The sequence below is a fragment of the Dermacentor andersoni genome, chromosome 9, assembly GCF_023375885.2.
Source record: "Dermacentor andersoni chromosome 9, qqDerAnde1_hic_scaffold, whole genome shotgun sequence".
Classification (NCBI taxonomy): Eukaryota; Metazoa; Arthropoda; class Arachnida; order Ixodida; family Ixodidae; genus Dermacentor; species Dermacentor andersoni.
Genome location: NC_092822.1, coordinates 109241686 through 109265620, shown reverse-complemented (window position 1 = coordinate 109265620; position 23935 = coordinate 109241686). Strand labels below are relative to the sequence as shown.

The window sequence follows — 23935 nt, the reverse complement described above, 5'->3', positions numbered from 1 at the left end:
CCTTGAAAGAAGCGATGGTGCGCTTCCTTTCCCCGTTCATTCCTCAATGTGTAGGTCCTTCGTATTCTTGTCCTCCTTCCGCCACGCGTTCACCCCACGGACCATTTGAAGCATCCTCTTGGTCAGTTGTACAGTCGACTGATTTTGCGAACTCCCTAGGGGCTGCGAAAACGTCAGAGAAATCGGGCAGTTCAAAAAAAAGAATGAGTCTTTTATTACCTTTATGGGTTTAAATTGCCACAGGCACATACAAAAAACTATCTGAACGCCTGCCAGTACACTTATTAGGTATATTGGTGCTCCTACTGTGACAGGAGATGACGGGTGCATGAGTGTATAATGAAGGAATACATTATGTGTCCAAAAGAACAGATTGGTGGACTGGCACTGCGTCTTCGTTTCCTTCTCTTGTCGCATTTCTTTTTCCCCCGCTTTGTCTCAACATGTGTACCGTAAGAACTGCCCCTTCCCACACTTGATATGCTTCACCACATGGCACAATTGTACTAAGGCAAAACTCTGAAACCGGTTTTATGCAACACATCGTGCTTCCCGAACGTCGAAGCCATGGAATCTCGATGACAGTGCCATTGCTGACAGCGGCAGTTCTTTCAATGAAAAACGTCGCATTGAATGGCAAGGAGCTTAATAGCGAACGTCGAAGCAGCTAGGCCTAGTGTTGCAGCAGTGGTGGCTACGGCTGTCATCGGATCTGTATGCAAGAGCGCCAGTTCGAGGCAGCGAGGCAATCAAAACGGCAGTGGTGGTGGCTTTGATTAATTGATTAATGCTATTTCGGACTTTCGGTCACGGCAAAAAATCCGAACATTGCGGCGAAGGGTTCTTGCGTCCAAAATTTCAGATAAGCTTTCAGAGAGGTTCTGTGGGGTACGTGGTGGTGCCGCGAAGCTGTTCGAATTATCGGGCATCGGGAAAGTCCGCCGTTGGCTTTACACTGGTAACTCCTCTAGCCGATGACACGGCGTCAAAGACAATTCGTTGCGATTCCTCTCTCTTACTCGAACCAGCATTACAGCGACTTTCGTTCCCTTTAAATAAAATTACAGCTAATTTTCCCTGATGGAAGCATAAATGCCTTGAGTATTTCCAGACAACTCAATATCCCTGGGAATACCCGGTTGGTAGACACCCTGATTTTACATCCTAATGTAGGCTCACTTAAACTGAGTACTAAGTTCCTACATTGCCTTGTGCATGGAGGGAGGCTGTGTACCTAAACAAAAAATTGTGCACTCAATCACTTTGTACGCGTGCCATGTTTAATGTTGTACAGGTTGTTTCTTCCCGTACTCTGTCTCGCCACATTCGTGCAGTGCATCACATCAGTCATTTGAATACTGGAACCTGCAGAAAAGCACACAAAAGTCTGCTGCTAATCACCTCATGTCTGACAGCAATAGTAACGTTGACAGATGGTTTAGTGGCACCGAATTCGGGGGGGGGGGGGGGGGGGGGAAGGAGGCCTTTATTCCCTGCTTCTCATTGCTGTCGGTGGAAGCAATCCACAGCTTTGACTTTGCCATGCATGGAGTTTGCGAGACTGAGTACAGTTCGTCTATGGTGAAAAAGATCATATTGAGCTGTGTTGCACATACGTGAATGGAATGATGTATTAGTAAAATAAGCTCGACTTACCATGGTGGCTCAGTGGGAAGGGTGGGCAAGTAATTTTCAGTAACAAATAGAATAATTGCTGCAATAGTAATGAAAATTCGATGAGTTGGTGGAAGTTCAGTGCTTGCTTGTGGTACAATCCACTTCGTCCTCATCTTTTTTAGTACTGCCGTTTGTTGAATAGTCACTATTGAATAATGCATATATTTTTCAAGTAGGTTTTAAATACGTGATGTCAACTGTATGAGATCCGAAATTCAAGCAAAATGCGACAACTTTCGTCCTATCCATGGCGGATATAACATACTTGAGCACGCTGCATTTCTGAGGCAGCCCTAGTTTTCCAGCTAAATAAGATCACTTGCAGCAAAATGTTTAGGCATGACATTCAGTAGTGAGATGGATGGATGGATGAATAACTGAGTTCCCTTCCGATACAAAAGCCTAAATTTACCCACCATGTCACCTGTAAATATTCGTATCAGGTCCACTCGGACATTTCATATTTATTTTTATCCTCTTTTTCTCCCACTCTCTTCTGGAATCTTTTAATTCCATTCGCCCCATCCCTATACAGAGTAGCATGCCAGCGGATATATACGCGCCGGCAAAATTCTGTTTTTCTAATAAAGAGCCCTCTCCCTCTCTGAGTTCCCTCGGTGCATGGGTATTGTTTGGTACTCGTTTTTATATGATGCAGCACCTGTGTCCTCTCATTGGATAAAATCTGAATGTTTCATTGCCGCGTGATACAATAGTGGCACCAGCTGCCACGAACGTTCGAACTGAGCAAAGCTTTTGCCCTGCCATTGTCGTAAATGGCACTCATTTCTGGTTTTCTTGCGAAGGTGTACACATTTTAATGAGCCCGCAAGACTACCTCTGAAATCTATAAAAATGCATACTGCATATGCTCTGAAGAGCCAGAGTTTGCCAACAAACTGCTTAGGGGTTCCTAATGTATTTGGCCTTATAATGAAGAATGTTATAACCTGCAGTGTAATGGCGCGAATTTCATATTGTTGCAAATATTAAGATGTGAAAATTGATAATGACGGGAGGGGGGAGAGCAGGACATATACTTTTTTTTAATTCTTGGCAAAAATCGCAATATCATAGTGAGGCACGCAGTAGCGGGGCACTTCGGATCAGTTTTGACCACCTGGGGTTGTTTATCATGCACCCAACGCTAGGTACCCGGGTGTTTTTGCATCCAGCTGCCGCGGCCGGGACTTGATCCCACTGCACGCTTAAAGTTTGCGCCCTTTGGTGCTTGTCCCACAACAATAATCGTCATCTACCTTAAAGGCTGCGAACCCTGTACTTCCAGGTCGCGAACGGCATGCGTGTTATCAGCGTGACATAGCATTCTGAACCGAAAAGTAGAGCAAGTGCAAAGTTCTTAAGAAAACTACAGCAAGGCAGGTGGCGATTATTGTGGGACAATATAAGCTCCAAAGGGTACAATATTTTTTAGGAGTGTACTTCGTGCTTAGCAGCACAAAGCCACTAACCAACCATGGCTGGTGGGCAGTACATTTAAATCATTAGCGAACTGTTTGAAAAGTATTCATTATTGAATTCGATTCGCTTCTGGCACTATTCGCACTCGGTCTCAAGAACTCATTTGCACACCACTTATCGATAGGTGGCTATGTCGTGCTGCTGACCAAAACGTACGATGACAAAAAGGCGCTCGTAGCAAGTATCAATAGAAGTGGGGTGGAGGGGTGATCGAGGCAAGAAGCTCGTGTTTTTTAAAGTGATGCGATTTGAAAGGAGGGTTGTAATAAATTTGTGGGCTCGTTACGTAGGAAATGAGTCCTTTAATTGGTGGACAGGATTACAGGGAGTCGAGAGGTACAACCTTCATTTCTAGAGGAGCGACAGCAGAGGATCGGGCCTGACCAGTGTCTGGTGCAGAACAAACTTTATTGGAGAAGGTTTAGGAGCTCGGACAAAAAGCCTTCAACAGGCTTTCTGGGTCCTTGCCCTCTAAAAATGGTATGCAGCAAGAGTGTGGTCTTAGGAGATGCAAATTTGTAGTACCGGTATGCTGACAAATATAGGCATAGGAAATGATCCTTGTCTAGCACAATAAGACAATATAGAAATATGTAAGCAGTGAATCAGTTTGCACAGAACACAAATTAAAAAAATAAGAGGGATGTTGAAAAATGGTGAACAATTCATATGTAAAGCAGTGGGGCTAACCAGACGGACTACTGCAGTTGGCTACCCTGCCTCGGGAAAAGGGCATGGAAAGGGGGATGAGGGATTGAAAAGAAGTCCATCATGCCCGCAATAGTAGATACTGGGTGTAAAATAGCGTCATCTGCTCAAGGGCACGTGCGAGGCTTTCTGGATGAGACCATGCATCAGTCGCCTAGCCAGATGTTCGTTTTTAAAGGGGGGGGGGGGGGGGCATTTCACCTGAGCTGGGGAGCATGAGCAAGGAGGGAGGTTGGACAGGGCGCATACTAAGAAATTTTAGCGGGTTGGCCATTGATATGCACGTACGGCTGGAACAAATATCGTGCTAGGGACGCCCTCAGTACGTCCCCTGTGGGACGAGGGTGTTCACCGTTTGAGGACATATGCTGAGGAGTTTTTCAACTCGGATGTGCCTCGGCAGGCCGATCGTAGGCATCCGGGAAGACGTTCCAGCCGTTTGGAAGCGAAGTATTTGTCATTTTTATGCTATAGATGTATGACAATAGAATGCCTACTAATAGTTCCATAGATACTCTTAAAATGTTTGCACCCTTTGGGGCTTTTCTTCTCCCACAACGATAATCGTCGCCTGTCGTGCGCGCCTTTCCTCTATTGGGGACGAGGACTTGCGCAGGCGCCATCTGTCCGAAGCGCCTCCCTTTGCGTAGTATGAGGGATCACGCGGCGCGCTCCTCACGGGTTTCGCTTACGACGCTCAATAAAAACACCACGCGGCAGCCCTCCTGGACATTTCTGCAAGTACTCTCAAAACGGAGGAAATTTTTACTGTCGAAATAATAATCTTTGGCAAACTGAATGCACAGAATCGTTTACAGGCTCTATCTGTTTACCGAATAGGTACAGTGAACGCCACTGCGCGCGATCGCCGCGATTGAGTCTCCCGAACCGGCTTCTTGCGTGAAAGGTAGGCAAACGCTGAGAGCAAACTATGTGAAATATGTTTTTATAGCGGGCTGTTTGTACAACCAAATGGGGCATAACAGACTGAAGCCTCAACGCGGCGATCGCACGGGTTCGCAGCGACCGCCTGCACGTCTGCATGCATGTCCGCACACAATGTTTTGCTTTCCCTGCGAGCGCGTTTTCGCACCATGCTGTGAGCTTTAGGCCGCAGAATATCAGCATTTGACAGTACACAAGCGACCATTGTTGAGTGCACGCTATTAGAGCTGTTCAAAAATAATTTCGTTATAAGAGACTTCGATGCCTACGGCGACTAGCTGTGATGGGCCGTCGCGACGATTCAATCTTTATTTTTTTTTTCTAAATTATTCGACATTTCAACATTATTTCTCAAGTTGCGTCGCACTGAATATTTACGGGTGCTCTGCAGCGTGCGATTTCCCGCTGCGTCTGTATCGTAATCCAGTGTGTTAATTCATTACACAAACATGACCATACGCCATGCTTCTTTTAATGTGCTTCTTACTGCACCTTTTCATTCCACTGAACTTGCCAGTATCTAGCATCAACAAGTTCATAGACAAAACTGTTATGACAGTAGTCGGGCGAGCGTCTCGGTGCGCGTTTTCTACTAGCAGAACAGTCCCGGCGCCGTAGCAGAAATCTTCCTCGCGTCTGTGCTTGCTGCATACCCGAGTTGTAGCCGATGGCTGTTTGCCGGTTCTAAGTTTTGTGAGCCAAGCTTCACGCAACTTCTTGTCCTGCGGCTATGTGTGAATAAGGCTGACACCGGGCTCGGTTACCCAAGTCCGGCAGGCATTGGTCCGGCACTACGGAACCGAAACTAGCCTACCATACTGCACGCTTCCAAAGGCAGCCACTACCTATTATGGTGCTTTCAAATGTTGTTAAGCGGACACCCAAAGCGGGAAAGTCTCACCACTTAATCAGAACCGCAGCGCAGGTGGGACATAAAACTTTTGTTTTCAGCTCGCTTCGGAACCTCCGAAGCAGCCGACGCGGCCGCTGTGCCCACATGCTCTATGCCCACGTGATCCCTCATTACACGTCACGCCCATGGTGGCGCCAGCTTTTGCAGTGGTGGAGCTAGCGGTTACAAAGGCAGTTGGCGATTATAGTTGTGGGACAGGATAGGCGCCCAAAGGGCGCAAACCTTTTTAAGAATTACTACCGAAGAGCTTCAACAATAAACTCGATGTTCACTATCATAGGCTTTTGTAACAGATGCTTGATTTCGAAACCGAAACAAAAAAAAATGTTTATTGGCTTGGATTGGATATTTTATTAGCTTCTCAATTAGACAAAATGGCGGCGCCGTTTCTGCACGTGTTAGCGTTGCGTACTTTGCGCAGCTTGTTTATTCAAACTTTCTCTCAGAGCACGACTAGGCTATGACCAAGCTGTTACAGAAATGACCCGAACACTGAGCTAGTGCCGAGCGCTTGTAGTATTTGAATCGTTTGACAATCACCATATTGCCGGCAGCTTCAAGCAGGCCTCGGAAGGTGATCGCCCGGATCCTAGCGTGCTCATGCAAAATGCCGGCGGGAATGGAAAACCCAGCAGAGTACTACAAGAATGTTGCTTTTTCACCAACCAGTGTCAACGGGGAAACGACGAAGCTTGCGGGTGGTGACAGTAAAGACACGGAACTTTCTTCTGGGAAGACCCTGACTGGAAAAGTAAGTACAGGCCTCACAAAAAAAAAAAAAAAAAAAAAGAAAAAAAAACTTCGCCCATCAGCCCTAAATTTATGTGAGCAATACACTGGTCGCACGGGGAGGCTTCACCTTCAAGTACTTATTGCGAGAACGTTATTTTTTTTTTCCAAATCGAGTGTTCGCGTAAAGTTTGCATCTGAATTCGCTGCTCAATAGGACAAAGTACTATATTCAGTCTACTGACCCGGCAATGAATGTCATTTCAGCGAGTAGCTGACGATGGCAAAGCGTGTGGTGAATCCAAGAAACCACGTCTAGAAGAGGCCACGGAGGTAGAAGACGTGAAGGTGCCACGAGGTATGTGTCAACCCTTTTCACTTCGAACTCTGCAATGGTTGTTCTTACGCGCAGAGTTGTAAAGTGTTCTTGTTGTTTCCAATAAACTAGATCAATGCTTTGGAAACTTAACTACGTCAGCAACACACTGACAAAGTCTATTTACATGCATGGCATGGTGCCTCGATTGTGTCCTTTCACTTCGTAAATGAAATGTGTCTTTAAATTTAGTTCGTATGCTTGTGTGAAACTGTTTTTTTTTCAGTTGTCTGTCTCACCTTTGCAAATGCATGCTGCTCCAAACCGAACCCGAAGTAAAATACATTGGGCTCTTTATAGAACATTTCGGTTAGGATAACCACGTAATGCGTACTTGTAAAAAGCTGAGAATTATGCGGCTATGATTTATACACTCCAAGTGAAATCTCTGATAAACTTGAGGCTCAACATGTGTAGATCATTAGTAGAACTTATTGCCTGTTTCAAGTTTTTACAGGTCCTACTCTGATAAGTAAGAATAATTGACAACACGATAACAAGAGCCTAAACAATTTTTACTTATGGAAGACATTTACGGTAGGTATCTACTAAGGAAAAATATTTTGTGTTGGGAATTCTTGATTTTAGTGTTTGTAAGATGCATTAAACTGAACATTTTCTCTACCTATGGTAAGAAAAATAAAAGTTAGGCATGTCTTAAAAGGTATCGCTGATGACGGCTTCAATTTACTCATTTGTAAGAACTGTACTTTGGTTAATGACATAATCACGGGAGTGCAAGCGTTTCGAGCAGGTGAAAAGCCGCTGTATTTATCAGTCATTTGTACGGCTTCCCAATACGGCTTCAACATTGTTTGTGAAGACCAACAGGACTCTCCTTCGCTGCAGGAGTAGCCTTCAGAGCAGCTGATGAAGATTGTGCATGGTAAGCTGGAAGCCATCTGTCCCGTGGCTCTGTACTGACCTGTCAACGATGCATGCGCTCATGTGGTTCCCCTTGTTTAGGCTATTGTGCACCAGGAATTCACCAATGTCGGCTTGCAATCAGTTTGCATCATGGCCAGTTCCCAGCCAACCGAACGTCCTTCGCTCGTGCATGCTCAAAATGAATAGATCCCTCAAAGTACTCGCAACATGGCAGAGTGGATGACCGGCACTGGATGACCGACCTATTTGCTTCAGTTGTCGCCGCGTTGGTCACGTCGCCCGATACTGTCGCAACCACTGGTCCTCGATTCTGTTCTCAAACAGCCCTCATCCAGACGGCGGTTTTCGCCATATCCAGGCGCAAGCCAAGCCACTGATTAACTACTGCCCTTTATATGCAGCCCTTTACAACGACTGCATGGCGCCGTTGTTCGCCGTTGCCAAGCAGTCTAGCATCCTCCAACTTGAGCTGCCTGTACGGTTGCCGCCCCTAGCCTGCATGTATATGCCTTTGACGTGCTGGGTTCCATCTGTTACTGACGGCGACTATGTGCTGTAGGAATCGCACCGCTGGCACGAGTTGTTGGGGTCTCGGTGCTGACGCCCGTTATTGCCAAAGGGTCGCAAGCCCCAAGGGTAGCGTTGGCCTGGCGGCCTGGGGCCCTGGAAGCATCCGAAGGTCCTGGCAAGACTGGTAACAGAACAACTTGTTTATTCTAACATAGCAAAAGAGCGGCCGGTCAGGTCGACCGAAGTGGAGAGACGGGAGAGCACGTAACTCAACAGTACAAATCGGAGCCTCTCTCCTGGCGTCCGGGGGCAGCTGCTCTTATACTCTCGGCGTCGCGGTCCAAAAGGGAAGGTCACGGGATGAAGGTCACGGGATGAAGGTCACGGGACGGCGGAGCATGAGCCCACGACGGCGCGCATGGTCGAGCCGAGAGACCTGCTGAACCGAGTGCAGTGACGCATCGCCAACCCGCCCACACGACGGCGCGAACGGTTGAGCCGAGAGACCTCCAGGCTCCTCATTCGGGGAACTCCGCTCCCCGGCTGCCGCGCTTTGACAAGCGAGGGCACACACACACACACGCACACACGAAGACACGTGGCACTGAAACACGCCTGGACACGCTTGGCGGGTAGGCGCTGCGGCGGCGTCGAATGGGCCAAAATGTCCGCCGCTTTGAACAAAGCCCCGGCGTCCGTTGCATCCGCGCCGGCATTACCGCGCGTTGTAGGCGAAACGTAACAGTGCTGACTTCTAATGTCAATGTCCTCCTGCTACTCACAGTTGCAGTTTCTCATACCATTGTGACTATCACCGATAACCGCGTATTTCTTCCGGTTTTACATGTTGGTTTAAGTACACAAGGTATGCCCAAAGGCAGGTCACATCGGCAACACTTCTCCCATCGAGGATACCGCCATCTCTGTATTAGATGTTCTGTGCTCATATGCAGCCACATGCTGTCTGATCAGTTCTGAAATGTCCGATCCCGGCATATTTTCGAAGGTGATCGCTCAACCTGAACAAGCTGCAAATCTTTGTTGCATCCTGGTGTCTTATTGTGACTTTTTTGAGGATCGCCCGCTGGGACAGATTTCCATTGCGAACCATAAGATTGACACCGATGCTGCTAGTCCTATCTGCCGACGACATTATTGCATGTCTCGCACGAACGCCACATTATCCAAGCTGAAGTAGACAAGATACTAACCAAAAGTCTAATTGAGCCCTTTTCAAGTCGTTGGGCGTTGCCGGTTGTCTTGGTCAAAGAGAAAGATGCCAGCTGGCGATTTTGTATTGAGTACTGTCAACTGAACCAGATAACGAAAAAGGATGTGCACCCTCTCCTGCGGATTGACGACGCTCTTGACTGCCTTCACAGATTGAAGTATTTCTCTTCAGTTGACCTCCGATCTGGTTATTGGCAGATTTCAATTGATCAATTCAACTGTGAAAAGAACGCTTTCGTTACACCAGACGGCCTTTACCATTTTAAGGTTATGCCTTTCGGGCTTTGCAATGCCCCAGCAACTTAAAAAAAAATCATGGACTCTTTCCTTCAGGGCTATAAGTGGTCCACCTGCTTATGTTACCTGGACGAAGTCATCGTATTTTCTCCTACATTTGACAGCCATCTGAGTCACTTGGCCGCTATTCTTGAAGTCTTTAGAGAAGCTGGCCTTCAACTTAACTCTTCTAAGTGCCATTTTGGACACTGCAAAGTCAACATTCTTGGCCGCCTTGTCAGTGCTGCCGGTATACATCCTGACCTCGATAAGATTCATGCAGTCAAGAACTTTCCTGTGCCCTGCTCAACAAAAGATGTGCACAGCTTCATGGGCTTATGCTCCTATTTTCACCGTTTTGCTAAAATTTTGCGTATATCACCCAGCCAGTAACTGACTTTCTCAAAAAGGACACTGTTCTTTTGGGGCTGTGAACAAACTGACTCCTTCTATACCCTCTTCTGCTTGTTGACAATGCCTCCGATATTAGGTCACTTTGATCCATCTGCACCAACTCAAGTTCGCACAGATGCCAGTGGCCATGGTATTGGTGCTGTCCTTGCCCAACAGCAAAATGGAGTCAAGTGCATTATTGCCTTTGCCATTCGCCTCTTGTCCTCTTCAGAGCGCAGTTTTTCTGTCACCGAGCGCGAGTGCCTTGCTCTGGTGTGGGCAGTGGCTAAATTTCGCCCTTACTTGTTTGGCCGCCCATTTTCTGTCATCACGGACCACCACGCCCTGTGCTGGCTATCGTCACTGAAAGACCCGACTGACCACCTTGGTGGCTGGGCACTAAGCCTTCAGGAGTATTCTTTCGTTTTGATGTACAAGTCTGGCCACTTACATCTGGATACCGACTGCTTGTCTCGTCATCCCGTCGATCCTCCTAACAACGATGAACAGGATGCCAACACTTGCCTTCTGGCCATTTCTCACTTTCACAACATTGTTACTGAGCAGCTAAAGGACAACTCTCTCCGGTCGATCATTGATCACTTGACTTCAGGACAATTAGATCGCTCAACCAGAATGTTTGTGCTCGATGTTCTTTATCGATGCAACATCAGCTCTGATGGACTAGATTTACTGCTAGTTGTTTCTTGTCATCTCCATTCTACTGTTCTTGTTGAGCTCCACGATGCACCCACTGCCGGACACCTTGGCATCTCCCGCGCTTACGGCAGAGTTCAACGTCACTTCTTCTGGCCAGACCTTTACTGCTCTGTGCAATGTTACATTGCGGCTTGCGGCCCCTGCTAGCATAGAAAGAGGCCATGTGCGCAACCTGTTGGCCACCGTCATCCAATCTTATGTTCCCATGGAGCCTTCCATGTCGGCATGGGCGGTCTTGGCCCCTTCCTCACATCCATAAAAGGGAACTAATGGATAGCCGTTGCCACAGACTATGCGACGCACTATGCTATTACATGTGCCCTGCCCACCAGTTGTGCTACAGATGTAGCAGACCTTTTACTTGAAGACGTGATTCTTCACCAAGGCAGATGCTGAGAGATCGTGGCCGCTACTTCCTGTCCTAAGTTGTTGAAGACATACTTCGTTCATGCTCCACCTAACACGAGCTCGCAACCGCATATCACACACAAACAAATGGACTGACTAAATAACTGAATCGCACCCTTACAGTACACTGTCTCCTAGAGCTGTGACCTTTGTACCAGCCTGCGCGATTACCACAAACTTTTCCCCATGTAAATAGTTGTATATACATTTGTGCATTGGGCTTCCTCTTCGTAACAATATTATAGAACGAATACAGTGGTTTGTTTTTGGTTTTGCAGAAATGAAAAAGTGACACGAATAATGACAAATGCTCTCTTGGTGTGGTCCTCACATTTTTTTCTCACAAAAGGAATGTTAAAAGGACCATGGCGAGATAGAAACGCGGAAACGTGCCAGTACGTTGGTGACGCTGAAAGGTTTAAGCCAATGTATTTGTCTGTCTTGGTTTTATTTCTGTTAGAAAAGAGCATCATCAATTTGGAAGAAACATTGAGTTTTTGATACATCCATGAGCATGCATTTTTATGTGCTTTTACATGTCTTCACTACTGGTTATGCTTCGCTAACTACAGGGTTCCCAAGGAAGTTCCTTGCGTTTAGGCTGACCAGGAAACTGATGTGCATGCCTGAAGGCAACATTAAAATTGTGTTGATTGTGTTTCTAGGCCATGACACTTGTTGATGTGGTGTTCTTTGCTTCTGTCCCTTTCATTTCAGAGGTGCAGCTGTTTCAATTCCTGGGAAGCCGAGCAGACGAGATCGCGTCACTGGTGAAAGATGTTGAGCGCAAGTACCCGAAGCTCATCTCGCAACAGGTGCCTCGGCACATGCGGAGGCGTACAGTCAGCCACGACAAGAGACGCCTGCCCAAGCGCCTCCAGGAAAAGCTTGCACACGAGGCATGTAACAAATACAAAGAAGACAAAAAAGAAAAAGAAAACTATGCTGTTTAATTTACGTTAAAACATGTTATGGATACAGTGGCATGACATTTTCGATTGGTCATTTTGTTGCGTTAAATGAAGGTAGGAACCCTTTAAGCCCCTTTTTTTTAAATATTGGCTAGTGTCTGAGCACTCTACATAATTTACTATACATTTTTTTTTACCATAAAGAGTTTCTTTAAAAATGCGTGTTGTAAATAACATCATAATTGTAGGTTGGGCTGGATTACTCGATACCGATGGCATTAGTTGCACAAGAAATTGAAATGCATGATTCCCTAATGAATAATTCACCAGATAACTTTTAAATTAATTACTAGATTTGAATTTTAAAAAATGTAGCCATTGAGCTTGCGAGGCATATCCATGTTTTTTGAAATATGCACTTTGACTGCACAAAAAGGCACAGGAGTAACTAACACCCTCATATTTCTTACGGTGAACTCCAATGGCAGATTCCAAGCACTTCGGTAGTAGGTAGCCTTTTCTGCTCCTTGCGGAGCAAGTCTATTCCATGGGGAGATTCAGAGTGCCTCCGGTATCTTTCATTGGTGGATTGGGAGCAGCTCTGCCGCTAGATCCACTCCATAGAGCAGCGCTCTTTACTCTGCAAGAACTGATGTAGTCGACCGTAAGTTGCTTGATGTCAGCCCACCCACAGGCAACGTACCGCTATGGCAGGCGCGCCCGTGAATGCGAATCGCAGTCTCTTGTAAAAAATGACCGGTGCTTTGCATTGTCAACTTGCGCTTTTACTGCTTGCGGGGAGCGATGATTCATCTGCTGTTACATTACGAATCGACCAGCGGTGACTCAAGCGACGAAAGAGCTTCGGTAGCTAGTGTATTCAAGAAAACTTTCGACATCGTGGTTTGGCTGCCGACCAAGAGACTGAAAGTTGTGCGTTTCGTCGACGACGACGTTCGCCAGTATTCGGATGAAGAGGTGACAATGGATCCTTTTTGGAAGTTCGCATTTTGACAGCCTTTACTTTTGTTGATGAAAGGTAGTTCCGAAGGCACTTCAGGCTGTCTCGATGTGTTGCCACAGAAATGATTGCAGGCTTCGCTGCGTCTCCGATGTTTCCGACACACAATGATGATGGACGAGAGAAGCAGACTTACATGTGGTGTGACTTCCATTAGAGCTCCTGGAGGCTGAAAAGACACAAACTTCTAAACACAACCCTTGTGTGAGGTTAAGCGGAAATAGACGAAAGAACGTGGGGAATGCTGGGCGCTTTTGGAAGCGGATGTGCGCTAGTGCCCCCTGCCAATTGCTCTGGCACGAGTGCCTGTCTTTCAGTCGCAGATTTCATTCTGCGGCCCTCCACCGTGGTGGAGTGCTTTGGCGCAGAGTTCGTCGGCCACTCCAAATCTGTCCTTCGAATTCACTATTACAGTTTGGGAATAGATATCGTGCAACTCATGTCATGAAAATTTGTTCCAAGTGGATACGCCTTGCAAACTCACTCGGTGCTATTTGTAGAATGCAATATGTGCCATAAAGTAATTAAATAAAAATGTTAATAAGATAATTATTTTAATGAGCCAGTTATGCATTTCGACTCCTCATGCATGTAATGTACACCTATAGTGTAATCTAGCTCAGTGACTGGAATTATGCTAACCTGCCACAGGCAATTTTAATAAATTGTTTCATTTAAAGAAAACACCCGGTATAATAAACAAGTTTCTAAAAACTAAGCTTGGTTTTGATACCAATGAGATGGATTTGTCATAATGTAACAATACGCAGACTTGTTCCATTGATACCGCTGCCGCACGAGAGCACAGCCTCTTGTTTATTATTTCCTCTTTTGAGCAGTGTTGTGATACCTTACTAAGCCTTATTGCTACACCATCGGAAAATTTTGCTCTATCATGTCGCATTACTGTCATTGATATCAGGTCCAGTATTTCGAGACCAACTTTAGTGTCAAATTGAGATATCTTATGTTTCACATTCTTCATGCTTGTCAAGAGGGCCCTGAAACGCTTTTTGAACATAGTAAAAACACGTTGCCAATTTGTTGATGAGGCTCCTGCGAGCCAAATATTGTAATAAATGCAACAGAATTACAATCTCGTGTCAAAAGCAATGAACAGACGCTTGCTTTTGCATTCGCAATGTCGTCATCGAAAGCTGATCAAAAGCAGTTCGCCGACCAATATTATTGATTGATTTCCTGGTTGCGAAAACATTTTCAGTAATACATAATTGTTAATTTTCAGTTAAATAAATGAAAAATGCGTATGTTTGCAATCTAAAAAAACAAACAAACACAAAATAATTATATCTTTGCTCTGTGTGTTGCTGTACATGGCCTCCGACATGGCGGCGGCATGCTGCATAGCACAGTTTACCGTGATCGCCATGGGGTGCCACGACAAGCCCTTTCACCACCACGACGCTCAACTTAAGGCCGGGGCTTTGCCCTCTTGGCTTCTCCACTGCGTAGATTCTAGTGCGCTAGCGAAGACGAAAAGAGAGGGAAACCCGGATATCGGTGCAATGAATGCACTAACAGTTGAAGGATTCAAAAAATTTTTGTGGCATGAGATTCGTGGCACGGTGTACTACCTATATAGTGAGGCCATTCTATGATTAGTTAGAAAAGCGTTTCAGGGCCCCTCATAACTGTTGACATAATTGCTTGTGGGAGAGTTTCTACAACTTTCTTTAGAAAGAAGCACCACAGTTTGCGCTTTACAGCAACATGTCCGATCTCGTAGCTGGCAACTTGTGATAGAACAGAAGCCATGTTCTGGTTGCCATCCTTCCAGAGACAATCTTTGACTACTAGTATGGCAGATGCACTGGAAGTAGCAGGGCTTCAAAGTGTGGTTGTGAGGGCTACACAGTGCTTAGAAAAAAAAGGGGGGGGAGGAGGGGGGCCAGGGTAAGTGGTTCAACTGAATATAGGACAAAAGGAAGCCTACATTGATTTCTTGTAAACAACAATTCAAAGTAAAAAATTCATCCTGGTCTGTTTCCTAGGCTTAGAAAGGTTTTTCGCTGAGCTGTGAAACCTTGCAAGAGACCTGTGTACTTTTGTGCTATGTTTGGTGGACAGCAACCCTTCATCTCACGAAACTCAGATGTGACCATTTGAATGTGCTGTTAGCCATTTGGGCTTTGTTGTTTTGCAGTGACATTTCATTAATAGTCGCATTGCCCCACTGCAGCCTGACCCCCCCAAGGGCAAGCGTCCCAGCCGTAAGCACCGCCGTCGGCCACGCAACCTGCTGGCAGAGTATGCGCGGCGTCAGCGGCGCCACGTCTGGCTCGAGACGCACATCTGGCACGCCAAACGTTTCAAGATGGCCGACCTGTGGGGCTACCGTGTGCCGCTCCACCCAACAGACAAGGGCATTCGAGCAGCGTATCGTGGCAGTGCCAAGCATGTCTTGCTCCATGTAAGCACGTATTCAGAGCTCGCATGTGGCATCTTTGTCATATTCAGTGCAGTCCACTTGTAGCGATACCACATACAGTTAAACCTCGATATAACAAACTTCCACATAACGATATTCTCAATATTATGAAGTATTTAACTTTTCATAACCTCTTGTCCATAGAACACCATGTGTTTAGAACCTCAATTTAACGAGGTATGTTTGTATGCTATTTCAATGTAATGAAATTTCGCTTCCACCACAAAGGAATGCTGAGACAATAAATGGAAACTTCCGTGGACGCAGATGGCCAAATGGTTGAATTACAAGCGGCTGCTTGCGAACACACCTCTCACATCACCAGCGGCTGCGCCACAAGAGCCACCACTGAAGTAGAGCCATATCACGTTCTGTATAAATTCCAAGTGCGATAAGCTCCTATTGCGCCCCATGCACTTTGTGCTTTAGGTGCGAGTGAAAGTGTGCCAGGGTGAGACAAGAGAGATGGTGGCTTCTCGAGTGCCACCTTCCCTTGTGAGCAGAGGGAAAGAAGGGGAGGTGAGTGAGCTCGCGTTGAAGGGGTAGGCGAGGAGTTAAGTTGGTGTCCGTTCGGGCCGTGGCTGCGTGGCCGTAAGCGCTGCTGAGCACATAGCATCCTGGCACCCCACTTTAGAGGTAATCTGCCTCTGTGCAATGAGTGGGCGTGGGGAGATGGTGTGGCATCAGTCAGGCAAGCTGTCTTACTGCGCCTCCACATTTAGTATTGGAGGCTGTGTATTCTTGAGTTTCGACTACGAGCTGTTGAGAGGCAGGCAGACGAAGCATTCACTCCCTACTGCAAGCAAAAGTGTGGCTGGCTTCACTTAATTCATACTGCCGATGTGAAGATATAATTGACAGGCAATAAACCATATCATTTGTTGCCGACTCCAAAATGCGTCAAAATTAATTGTTTTCTCATTCAAATTTGCTTTTTTCGACTGCCCGATAATTCAGAAAATTCTGCGGCCCCTTTCTGTGTAAGAAAAATAGATTGACGACTGTACTTATTTGCAAAAAGGTCGACGTTCAATACAATGTAATTTCGCTATATAGAGGTTTATCTCTGTAAGGATATATCATTTATAATGATGAGTCGACTTAAGAGTGTCAACTTATACATTAGGGCTATGAGAAAAAAACACACACAGCCGAACCCACTTATAACGATACCGTTTTAACAATATATCGGTTATAACAATGAGAAGCTGCTGCACCGTCAACTTTTGTATGTCTTGCATGGTGAAATAACCCACTTACTACAATGCACCGATGCCCATAATCGGTTATAACGATAAAGTCTGGCTGCTCAGTGTCCAAGCCGAAAGGTAGTGAAATGCGAAATCCTTGAAAAGAAAGAAAGAAAACGAGAAATTCGAGCCGCTCCACGATGGCCTGTTGCTCCAACGGCTGCCGAGCGCTCATTTTCCAGCCTTTTCCGCACGCCTCTCTCCTGTCGCACTTCCACCCCTCCAATCATGAATGGGCTGCGCCTGTAGCTCTACGCCGACCCACCCTCCGAAACACAAATGGACCGCGCCAACTGCGCTGCTTGCATCTTGCATGCTGGCTTCTCATTCAATGCAGTTCTGCAAACGGCTTAATCGCCCGTGTTCGTCTTTGTTGGTTACATCAAAATCGTTCCTGGCCATTTGGTTTCTCAGCCTCTTTTGACTTGCCGCCGAAATGGAAGATGGCTGATCCACCTGCTGATAATCGGCAATGCACAACGTTGCCGGTGAAAATAAAGCGCACGGCTATAGATTTGGAAACGAAGTGCTTTGGAAATTAAGTGCTAACCGATGAGGCGATCGTCGCAAACGTGCTTGCATTCGATAGCAACGACGGCAGCGATGATGCGTTAGGGCAGGCTGCCTCAACATTGTCCTCGCAGGAGGCCCGGCAGATGATTCAATCCCTCCGAGGCTTCGTTTTCACGAGGAACCTTCCGCTGCACTACGTGAAGCACCTGGATACCGTGAAGAAGGATGTCGGCAAGCTTCATGTAAAGCATGCAAGGCTGGTGGACATACGGTTTCTCGTGCAATGCATTGCGACGTATTGGCGAGACAGGCTGCCGCAGCAACCTCCTCGAATTTTTTAAAAGGCCCCTTTTGGGACCACCGAGGCGTTGCCTCGGCGGTGCTTGCATATCGCTTGCCACTTGTGACCCCTCTTTGCAGTTGTTATAGCAGTGCTATTCTTTAACGCCGGCAGCCGCGGCTTGTTACACGCAATCGGAGCACCCAGGAAGCAGTTAGAGTGATTACAATCAGCAGCCGGACGGAGGAAAGTGGTGGGGAGGGGCACTGGCCTCCCCATCATTATAGTTTTCCAAGATCAATCAAATGCTTTATTTCCAACAAAACTTGTTGGGAGTCCTCCAGACGAAAAGCTGCAACATACAGCTCGAATGTGCCTGAAGGCCCTCACATGGCAGCAAGCAGTAAGTCAACATATGAAACACTGACCTATTAGGGTATACAATTACAATGGGTCACATTTACATTAATTACAAAGATCAAATTTCAAAAATATGTTTACAGAAATACGCTGTAATTTGTTTTCGAGTCAAGGTACTTATGATAGCATTTTCTTTCCCAAATTTATTCAACAGTGAAGGTATGTATCTCAGCGACTGCATTAGGTATTTTGTATGCCTGTACGGTACTAACCACGTGTCTTCGCTGCGGGTACGCGCATCACTTCTTTCACATTCAAGTCCTGACGTATGTTTTAAAAATGTTGTAGACTTTTCGGAGACGAAGGAAAAAGAATACAGTAGCTGGTATTCATAAAGGATAGTTACTCGTACTATGTTATAACTTTCAAAAAGTTGCGCAGTAGAATGGAAATAAGATACATTCGCTACATGTCAAAGTGCTCGTTTTTGAAGTTGAAGAAGTGCATGAAGATTACGTTTCGTGGTGGTAGCCCATACAAGCACACAGTAATTCAGATGCGATTCAAACCAGGTATAATATATCAGCAACTTTGTCTGGAAAGAAATGACGGCAACGGGACAATACACATGCTGCAGATGACAAGATTTCATAACTCTGCCATCCCTCTATTTTGATTTTTTTCATGCAAGCTAGTTATAACAATTATCGGTTATAACAATGGAATTTTCGTGCCATTTAAATATGTTATTAGTCAGTTCGACTATATATAATGATACGTTATTCACCGTATATTGGATATAACAATCAAAATTTTGCCTTCTGGATGGTGTTTTCCAAGCAGAATATAATCATGAAATTTGCATTGCTAAGTTCCCCTTAAATGAACAATGCCGAGACGGGGCGATACATTTGCCTGCACGAGTTTATATCTGCTGCCGTTAACCACGCAGCGCGCCCTGCCCGTGTGCTGATTGCGAAAGCCACGGAGAACAACGCTAGTTGGCACAGTGCACTACAAGATGGTGCCAGCCGCTTCAACCACGATTGTGCTACGCGTGAGGAGAGGGGGAAAAACAAACGAAGCGCCACTTGCCCTTTGCCCCCTTCGCAGCGAGTGCGGAAATGCACCGCGGAAGCAGCAGCAGACAGCCTAGCTGATGATGACGCCGACAAAGCACAATGTTGTGTCACTTGAGATGAAGCGGCAAGTATTGAAAGACTCGGAGTATGAGCTTGCATAGGAGCGCTGTGATCATGACGGCTGCAACCAGAGGCCATGCCGACCGACAGAAAAGGCGGGCTTTGTGCGCCAGGGCGAAACCCCCCCCATGATGGTGGAACCAACACTGTAGAAGCCGCTGACATTGCTGAGCTCTGGGAGCATGTCGCTAGTGATGATGAAGCAGCTAAACCTTCGATGGAAGAGTTTCTGAGTGCAGATAGTGCTGCCTCATTGTGCATTATGTGCTGCCTCTGACAGGACAATCGTTGCCGTGCCAGACGGCAGTGTTATGCGACGGAAGCAACAAGATTGACAATGACCCGTACTTGACACTAACCTCGATGTTCATGCGAAGTGCGTTGTCGATCGAGTCACTCATTGATTTTATGCATGCTAAATTATTGGCGCTAGTGTTCACACAGCAGCTGGACGCGATGCAGACAGTGGTTGTGAACTTGAAAATCTCTCATTCATAAGTTCAATGTGTTTTCCCTCTTGAATTTCGGAGCTATCATGTATGCATTCTGCCAAATTTGATGTTTCTATGGCAGCTTTTATTCTTCCCTCTAAACTGCTGAAGTTAGTTTCAGGTAAACAGTGAGATGCGCACAAAAGAAAGAAAGGAAAGAAACACACACAAAGTGCTTGCGTCTGTCGTTTTTGTGCCTTCCTTTTGTCCATGTTTCATTGTACAGTTTTTACATTAAGGTCATATGCCCAACTGGCCCGATACATTTTATTACTGAGGTCTGCTGAGCAACTCCACTTTGTTTGTTTGCTTGCTTACGCAGGACTTGTCCTACTACAACTGCATCGAGCTGATTGGCAATTCAGAAGAGCTCATCTCCAAGCTGGCTCTTGTGACGAACACAGACGCAGGTTAGTGCAACAGCTCATGTATGGTTTGTGTGGTGCGAAGCTCTGGGAATGTTACACTGCACACCTGTGTCGGCAGATCAGTCGCGGTGGCTCAGTGATTGTTGTGTTATGTTGCTAATATAGTACATTTGACTGGTCGCTTTCGAGCGATCTCGGGGTTTAGCTTACATTTGGCTGGTCAAAATTGAGTGCTCGGGGCACATTTGTCTGGTTAATGCAGAACGCCATGCAGCTCGGAGTGCTTACAGGTGCTCTCACCTTCGAGCTGAGTACACAACCGAGATCTGACAAACTTGATGATACGGCTGCTCCAATTTGCTCTGGAAGCAGCTAGCACGTTCAGTCCCATGTTCAGTCCTCGGACGAGAATGATTTTGTCTCCAACTGTAAGTTTTTCCTTTCTGAGAAACCTGTATTGAGTTTTCTTTGCAGTGTTGTTCTACAGTAGAATGGAGGACAGTCTTTCCCTTTGTTCACTTGTGCTACCAGTTGTGTTGAAGTCAATATTGTTGGTACTAAAACGCTCCTCTGCTGCAGGTCTTACATTTGGAGCCAAGTCCTACCTCCCTGGAACGCGGGAAGGCACAGTTGTGTTGTACCACCGAGACTGTTACCCATTTGGTGCCATCGGACCAGTGAAGTTTCTGTGGCGTGCCCCTGCTAACCAGAGTGGCATTGGCAATGCGAAAGGTGATCGCCAACTGTGGTTGTGGGTGCACCCCACCATTCACGGCCAAGTATCTGAGGAACTGGTGGCATTGTTTGGTCTTCGAAGGGTGCAAGCAATGCCCGCACACACGGCGATAGTGAAAGTCCAAAGCAGTGGTGTTAGCGAAAAGTGTGAGAGTGACATTCAAGTGTCCAATGAAGGAGCTACAGCTGGTGACTCTCAACATGTGAAGTGTGGAGGCTTGGCGCCTGCGACAAACTATGAGTCAATGGAAGAAGCAGCGGATAGCCCGATTACAAAGGAGAGAACCAAACCTGACCAGCCATCGGCACAGTCAACAGTTTCTGCAGACAGGGCAGAGTCTGAAAAGAAGGCATCGATGACCAGTTCCCACGGAGCGCAGAAACGGGAAAAGGTGGCGACAAAGAACCGTGCGAAGTCACCGAAAAGAAGGAAAGCCAAAGAAAAGAAGGCAGCCTTCACTGTTGCTGCTGGCAATTCAGAGTTGGAGAAAGACGATGCATCATCGGTTGCCGAGGTGTTGCAATTGCCTGTGTACACAAACGGCTCGGTGACGATGGTGCAGCTCAAGGAACAGATGGTGAGGTTCTCATTGACGGGGCCGCTTGCGACGGGAGTTGTGCTCAACACGCTCGTGCCATCCCTGCAAGCTGCATCACCAGAGACGGACGTGTGGTGGAACAAGCGGGCGGAGGAGAAGGAGGCACAGGAGGCAGCCTGGGAGAGGCTACAAAGCGAAGGTGCCGAGTGCGAGTCGGCGCTGCTTCCCCGTGTCCTGGGGCGGACTGTGAGGGACCCCCGGATCCTTTTGCCGGCCTGCAAGACCAAGGTGACTGGCCACTGTGAGCACCCCATGACGCTGGCATCCGATTCTTTGATGGCGGATTTTGCATTATCTAGAGTTAGGACTGAAAGTTGGATCAATTCTTGTCTAACGAAGTGTGCACATGCCAGAGTGGAACTGAAAATTTGGGTAGATGTGTTGAATTGCATTTGGTACACGGCAGAAAATGACAAAATAAGAGCGCAGTACAGGCAACTTCTGTTATTTTGACCCTGAAAGTAACGACGAAGTTGGTCGAATTATCTGGCAAGTTAAATTCAACAACTGCAGCAAAAACGCCAAAACATACTGCTGATTCATCTGGCAGTATTTGCCTGATTCTGTGGCGTCCTCGCATCAAACGTGTGCCCACATTCTATGTGTCCAAAGTAGTAAACTAACATAGCAACGTTACAGTCCAAAACAGAGTAGAAATCCAGTACCCCTGTCACACTGGATGTTTTAATCGAGAAGAGGGGTGGTTAACCGGGGGGGCCCGATTTTTATTAGTCATATGGTAAGAAGCCAACAAACACTGACACCACGGATAACACGCAAAGGTTGTGGGATCATTCCCCACCTGCGGCAAGTTGTTTTTCATCCATTAATTTATCGTTTCTTTATTTAATTTAATAAGCAAGTGTAATTTCCCCTATGTTCTCCTTGGTGTCAGTGTTTGTTGGCTTCCTATGACATGGATGTTTTAATGTCATTCAAACTGAATGGCAGTAGCATCGAATGACATTATTCAGCTGTTACACAGCGATATTTAATGCCACTAGAATCGAATGACTTCTGCAATCGAATGAGTTTGAGAAACTCATTTGGCTTCACACTCGAAGCAAATGTGTAGTCTCCACCCCCGAGACAAGGTAAAATAGGATATTGAGTGTTTGTAATTTGAGAAACGTTCATGTAAAACGGTAATTATTTTGCATATTTGAAGGCATGTTATTTCAATGATAGAAAATATGTACGGTAGGTTGTCACAAAATGTTTTTACTCTCCACCTCAGTGACGTCTGGTTGCTGTTGCTTTACTAGTCGGCCATACAGCAAACAAATGGGCACCTGTGTGCATGTACAAAGCAAGGTATGCTGCAACTAACTGCTTCACCTGCCGCAATTGAATATCACCGTTCAGCAGTGTCATGTCAGTCATAGTGTTTGTGTTAAATTTGTCGGACATGACCAACTCTATGGCTATCACTACTAAGCTGGCTATGCCTTGTCCTGGCTTATTGTGACCAAAAATTCTGAAATAGAAGTTTTATATGCATGTTATTTCAGTGAACTGACACTCCATATTTATTTTAAAATATATAGATTGACTTTTCAGACACTCGCGCATACCTTCTACTTCTGAAATTTCTTGGCAGGATCGCTACATGTTGATATAATGACCGGATGGCATTAATTTTTTCTGTGTAGCACCACCACTGGTCGAATGGCATTCGTTGCACCGAATGTAATTTGAATCTAATGACATTAAAGCTCCCAGTGTGACAGGAGTACAACGTGCGCCTGGTTTTTCAGCAAAAAGGAAAAGTGTTGCACAATGGTGGCTGGTTCCTGAAGCCAGCTTCGCCTCACGATTTTTAAGTCAGCTTTGCCGCAATACGTTAGTGTTATGCGATAGAACATACAAACGCCGCGAAGGCGGTTTTAGTGCAATTGAACCGTGCAGGCAATTTTCAATCCAATTTATATTTTAAAAAAAATGAATCGGCGCGTTAGAATCGGATAAATACTGTAATCAGACATCGTGAGTTAACATTATTGCTTGAAAATGTTGTTGGGGCAGACCGAAAATAAGTGTTTTTGAAAGTCTTTTTTTTGTTTTTTTATTGTGCGTTGAACGCACTCGCTGTCCCCTAAGCTTTGCAGGTACAGACTCTGCCACTAAAGGTGTTGCTATTGGGATCACTTTGGGGTCAAGTGCATGCGTGCTGACTGGTCAAGTTCGAATTATTCAGTGAAGGCAAATTTTAGGATTGAAATAACAAAAGCTTGGGTTCCTTGAAATGCATGGCTGCCAGCTGGGACATTTGGTAGGGATCGAATTAACCGTAGCCAAATTTGTGGATATCGACTGTACTGCACAGGATGAGCGATGACTGGCAATATTTTATTCCAGAAGAAACACTACATATACGGCTAAACCATGATCTAATTAAGTCATTAAAATTGGGAATTTGCTTCCTTGTACAAAAATTTCGTGTAATGAAATTCGAGATTTTATGTGAATAAGTACAGTACCATTTTACAGTTTTCTCACAC

At 46.0% G+C, this 23935-nt stretch overlaps 1 protein-coding gene across 1 annotated transcript in view; it reads left to right on the top strand.

The window, feature by feature from the left end:
• The first annotated feature begins 5504 nt into the window (after positions 1-5504).
• The window catches only part of Pop1 (POP1 ribonuclease P/MRP subunit), a 60234-nt gene continuing 41803 nt past the window's right edge, over positions 5505-23935 (top strand). The window contains exons 1-6 of the mRNA XM_050176365.3: positions 5505-6476; positions 6722-6812; positions 11973-12154; positions 15388-15618; positions 20055-20142; positions 20680-21675. Coding sequence (XP_050032322.2) covers positions 6333-6476; positions 6722-6812; positions 11973-12154; positions 15388-15618; positions 20055-20142; positions 20680-21675 — 1732 coding nt within the window. The 5' untranslated portion in view covers positions 5505-6332. The remainder of the gene's footprint in view (positions 6477-6721; positions 6813-11972; positions 12155-15387; positions 15619-20054; positions 20143-20679; positions 21676-23935) is intronic.